The sequence below is a fragment of the Acanthisitta chloris genome, unplaced genomic scaffold, assembly GCF_000695815.1.
Source record: "Acanthisitta chloris isolate BGI_N310 unplaced genomic scaffold, ASM69581v1 scaffold32217, whole genome shotgun sequence".
NCBI lineage: Eukaryota > Metazoa > Chordata > Aves > Passeriformes > Acanthisittidae > Acanthisitta > Acanthisitta chloris.
In genome coordinates this window covers 329-5819 of record NW_008682578.1, presented here as the reverse complement: position 1 = coordinate 5819, position 5491 = coordinate 329, and the positions used below count along the sequence as shown (strand labels likewise).

Sequence of the window (5491 nt, the reverse complement as noted above, 5' to 3'; positions counted from 1 at the left end):
CAAGTATAAATAGACATTATATTACAGGAGTGAATTGTGTTTTCTTTAGTGTATGTGCCATTTTTTAATTAATTTATACACTAAGTTATACACTAAGTGCTAAAGTGTTTCCTAATGCCATTTGGTGGTGCTTTCAGTAAGCAATGGAATAAAAAGTTCTTGCACAGTTCATTTCTGCATTGTGTTCTCATTTCCTTAAGAAAAAGAAAATTGAAGCAAAACACCACAGGTGCCTCCTCCTTCCAAAGCCCACAAAGCTGTGCATCATGTTTCTGAGGCACTCTGGCTCCCCTCAGGTGTGATAAACTGCACTTTGGGCACGATGAGGGAGGAATTGGTTCTCCGCATGGAGTTGCTCCTCCGAATGGAGTTGTTTCTCCTCATGGAGTTGCGTTTCCGCAGGGAGTTTTGGTGAGACAGCTCACTCTTCTGCAGGGTCTGGATGAGAATGGATGGCTTCTCATCGAGCTCCCGAGCACTGCAACGTGGGGCAGCCACTTTGACAGTGTTGCCAAACTTGGAGTAGTCAACTGCATACACACCTTCCTCCTCAGTGACGATGGGCACAAAGCGGTGACCCCACAGGATCTCCTCTGCTACGTAGGAGGTTCTTGCCTGTGTTGTGATGCCAGTTGTTTCTACAACTCCTTCAAGTATCACGATGAGCTCCAGGTCCTGGAGTGCCAGGTCAGCAGCAGAGATATCGTAAAGAGGACTCCGCTTGTCTATGATGTGACAAATGATTAAGGGAGCCACAAGGAAAATATTGTTGCTTTCAATGGGGTTATCCACAGGGATATCTACTTGGTGAATGGGTATGACTTCCCCTTCAGGGGTTGTAGTCTTCCTCACAACCTGAATTCTCACTGAGGCACTAATGATCATGCTCTTCCTCAGGTCTCCCACTCGAAACATGAAGCAGAGTCTGCCGTTGCGCACGGCAATGACTGCCTGTCTGCTGAAAATCAAGGTCTCAGCCCTCCTGTGAGCCTGCGCCGTTTTCATGAATATGCAGCCCAGCATGACAGCATTGATGATCAGACCTACAATGTTCTGCAAGATCAACACCGTGATGGCCAAGGGACACTCCTCTGTCATCATCCTGCCCCCAAAACCAATGGTCACCTGAACTTCAATGGAGAAGAGGAAAGCAGAGGTGAAAGACCTGCAGGAGGAGATTGCACAAAGTTAGCACGCAGGACATGGAACACAAACGGAGAAGCTGTTAACATACACTTTCTACACAAAGTTAAGGACCTATTTGTACAGTTCTAGTACACTTAAGCCAAGTTAACACCAGCAAAACCATTGTGTGCTTGGTGACTGTTTTTTATGACTGGTGCAGTATCCGATGGTGGCAGGGAAGACCACAAAGCCTGAGCTCCTAAAAGACCATTTGTAACACCAGATGATTGTGAGCAGCTCACAGGAGTCTCTGTTCAGGAACACATACTGCTATTAGTCAACAGCTCTGTAACAGCTGGGCTTTCCACCTTTTCCATCCCATAAAGCTCTTGGTGGAGAGAGGTGGATTTGACAATAGTGAGTAATCAGCTGGCACACTGTGATTCTTCCACCAGGGAACATTGCAGCATTTCATTCATACTACCTGAATCATGGACCAGGATTTCCTGGAAGGAAAGAGGACACTGTCAGAGCCCTGACACTTTTCAAACCCTTGCTCACCTTGTGACTGAGCCTGCAGGGTCAGCCTGCAGAGAGGCCAGTAGCCTCCACAGTACCCATGCACATCCTGGCAGGAGGACAGTGCTGTGACCCAGAGTTTGGGTTTAGCTCACTGCCATAGCAAGACTAGCTGGAAAATTTCAACACAGAATTGGGTTCTAGAAGTGTGGGTTAAGTTAAATGCCCAAATATGCTCCAGTGCTGGACATCAGAAAATGATATCCATGAATTTTCCAAAATACATTATTTATAATAGGCACAATGTGATATCCCCTGTATACACCAGGGTCTTTCATTTCCCTTTATAAACAAAGACCTTAGTCTCTTATAAGAGCAAAATCAGTACCTTGGGGTTTATCCAGTAGACTTGCATCATGTTGGGTCTCATATGAACGAATATCATCGTCACCTTTTAAACACAGGGCAATCCACTAAATTTGAGCATTGCCATGTTCAACAGACCAATGAAGATGGGTCCAAATCATTCACTGGGTTTGCTTTGTTTTTCAATTAATCTGCTCTTAAGTATCTTTTCTTCTTCTTTTCCTAACCATACTTTCTCTGGGGTCATGAGGAAACATTAAAATAGCACAGGCAATATCAGGGATAATTTTCTGTAGAATGAGAAAGTCCATCATTCAGAAAACCAGCCAGTCTCTACAGAGATGTCTTTGAAAGAACTTTTTTTTCTATTTGCCTTTTCTATTCTTTAAATCTTTGACAAATTCCTATATATTGAGGAGGTTTATTTTTGCATGTCCCTCTGAAGAAATCATGGAGGAAGGAGTTAATTAAGAGAACCCACAGAATGATTTCTTATGTTCATGAATATTTAGTCACATGCAGAATGAAGCTTCTGGATTAAACTTCATTCAGCTTAAAGCTCTGTGGAGTAAAGTCTGATTATCCTTAACAGTACTCCTTGAAAAAAAAAAAGAATCCACATTTTTACAGTGAAAGTAACAGAAACAGTAAGTTTGTACAGCATTTGACCATGTGAAAAGGGAGGCAGAAACTCCAAATTACACTGTTTCCAGGTCCTTTCCCTTAGAGCTGTGTACCAGTTTTCCTTTGTGATGTCTACTTTCTGTGGCAAAGAGCAGTAAGACTTAGAAATTTCTGCAGTACTTTCAAAAATCAAAGTGCTGTGCAAGCTCTAGGCACTGGTTAAAATTTCCAAAGCTGGGTTTCCTGTAAATCTGTAATGGCACCTACCCAAGAAAGCTCTCCTGAAATATCTGTGGGCCAAAATCTCAGGGAGATAGGTTAAAAATTATTTGCCACTATTTTGACATACATATCATTGCAGTATTAAATGTATTTTACATCCAACAACTCACCATTCTTAAAAAAGTCAGCAAGCATACTGCTATTTCGTGACTTTGACCAAAGTGGTAGCCAGATTTAATAAGTTCAACTATTTTACTTATGAAGGGAAAAGATTTTCCATGGTTTGGACCTAGACACTTGAGCAGCTGTTGGCTGAACCACACCAGGTACTTGTATGAGGGAGAGATGTGTGTTCTTTGGCATGAGCTAAACTAGAAAGTAATATTGATTCACTTGCACTGCTTTTTCACACTCCTCCAGGCTGCCCTGGCAGTGGAGGCTCCAGACATCCTGGAGGAGCTGCCAGCATGGGGCTGCTGCAGCTGGGGCTACAGGGAGGGAGCTGGGGCAGAGCCCTGGCTGTGATGTGTCTGGTCCCAGTGTCATGTGGGGTGGACTAAGCTGAGGGGGCCACCAAGCACATGGAGGGATGTCCCCTCAAGTGACCCTGAAGAGCCAGCTGGTTGGAGCTACTTGGTAATTCCAATTGGACAGATCCCACAGGTCCCAGCAATGCTGGCAGTAACATCCCTATGGGTGCAAGCTGGATCATGATATCTCATTTCAGAGCAGACTGTTTGTGGTCAGACATTGGAAAAGAAATTACAGCAACCCCTGCTCCAGTACCCCCAGCCCAGTGAAGGTTAGCTGGGAAAAAAACCCATATTCTTTAGCTTGGAATATCCCCATTTCACCAAAAAGTGTCAAAACAAAGGGAGAATTAAATCTTTGCTCCTTCATAAGCCAGATACAATGTCCCTTCAGACTTGGTGAGGTGCCTCAAAACTATGTGCAGGACAAAAGCAAGCAGATACTCAGATGTCCCTGTGGACCCTGCAGCCCTCTCAGTCCCCCACAGCACTGCAAGTGCAAAGGCAGCTGATCTGAGGCAGTCTGGTGGTACTAAACCAGGATTTTTCTACCTAGAAACCTAGCACTATAAAAAGAGGTTTAAGTGATGAGATGCTGAAACAATCTGACTGCTTACCCCACCTCCAATTAACAAAAACCTCTCTATTCAATGTACATAGGTGCCAGTTTATCAGTGCCTTGACAACTGTTGTGGCTTTGGGGATGAAGAGTAAAATACTTAAACAGGTAACATTTTAATTTAGTAATCCGTTAAGCTTTCACTGTCTGCCAGATCGTGTACACTGTAGAACCTGTTCTTCTGTCAAACTGGTGGCCTATCAAGGTATTTTGAAGCATATTTAGCTCATGAGACTAATCTTGAAAGATACCTAGTTTTGTCCTAAGTGGCACTGTCCTGCTAGCCCTGCCTGGCACCCATGGCTGGTACCCAGCCTCTCAGGCATGCTCTGGAGTGACCACCTTTCTGCTGGCATGGTGAGTGGCTTGTGCCACGCTGGGGATGCTCCCGCTGCCAAAGACAATGTTACAATACGTATAACACATACCCACTCTTGCAGCAGGCTCTTATCTCGACAGGCAAGGTATGTTACCCACAGAGTGTGGAGACACATGAAAAGCAGCAGGTCTCCCTCTCTTTCAGATCCTGTAAGGAATCAAAGAAATCTACAGTACAGTATTTTCCAAGCCCACGAGGCTTGCTGAATTGCTGTAATCTAGAGGAAAACACTGCACTTTTCAACTGTCTCAACCAAATACCATGTAAACCAAAAGCTGCATTTAGGCAAAGCTAGGACAGCAGGCAGCTCTGTTCCCTCCCTTCCTTTACCCCACTGACCACACTTTACCTGACACACGTCACACACGGTGTCCACTTTGTGCTGTTTGTGGTGCTTTCTGTGCTCGGGTCCATGTCACCGTGGGCAAAAGCCACCAGCCACCACATCATGGCAAAGAGCAGCCAGCTGCACAGGAAGGACATGGTAAAGATGACCAGCGTGTGACGCCACTTCAGGTCCACCAAGGTGGTGAAAATGTCTTGCAGGAATCTCCCCTGCTCGCGGATGTTCTTGTGTGCCAGGTTGCATGCCCCGTTCTTGGCGATGAAGCGAGCCTTGCGTGGCCGGTCCCGGATGCGCGGCTTGCGCAGGTTCTCGGCAGCGATCCGCGCCAACACATACTCTTCAGGGATGATACTCTTACGAGCCAGCATCTTCCTGCCACCATAGTCCACTCAGCAAGATATGAAATGGGGGTGGTCCCTCTAGGGTGCCTCCACAGGATTTACTCTACCCTGCAAAAAGAGAATCTGGTCAGACTTGCCACCTGTGCACTACAGCAAGAAGCCTACCAAACTCACCTACCTACCCCCTACCAAAACCATTACATCAAATATCACTGTATGGCTGCTAATTCAAGAGTGCTCTCCCTCTTTCAGACCACCGTTTTTATATAGGCAGTTGGTCTCATAACAAATGAAAAGTGCTATTTTGACACTCCTTGCAGGCAGGGAGGCTGCCCAACAGTCTCACAAACTTGGTGTAAAGTACCGAGACGTATGCCAGGTCGGTTCCTCAGGCTGTTTCTCCGGGAGACAGCAGTGCCC

The 5491-nt window shown here is 45.6% G+C and overlaps 1 protein-coding gene across 1 annotated transcript; it reads right to left on the bottom strand.

The window, feature by feature from the left end:
* Positions 1-264: 264 nt before the first annotated feature.
* On the bottom strand, positions 265-5173 carry KCNJ8 (potassium inwardly-rectifying channel, subfamily J, member 8). The gene is made up of 2 exons (XM_009078584.1): positions 4734-5173; positions 265-1165 (listed from the first exon to the last, which is right to left on the bottom strand). Exons 1-2 carry the CDS (start codon positions 5096-5098, stop codon positions 265-267), a joined length of 1266 nt encoding a protein of 421 aa, XP_009076832.1. The 5' UTR covers positions 5099-5173.
* Positions 5174-5491: the final 318 nt, after the last annotated feature.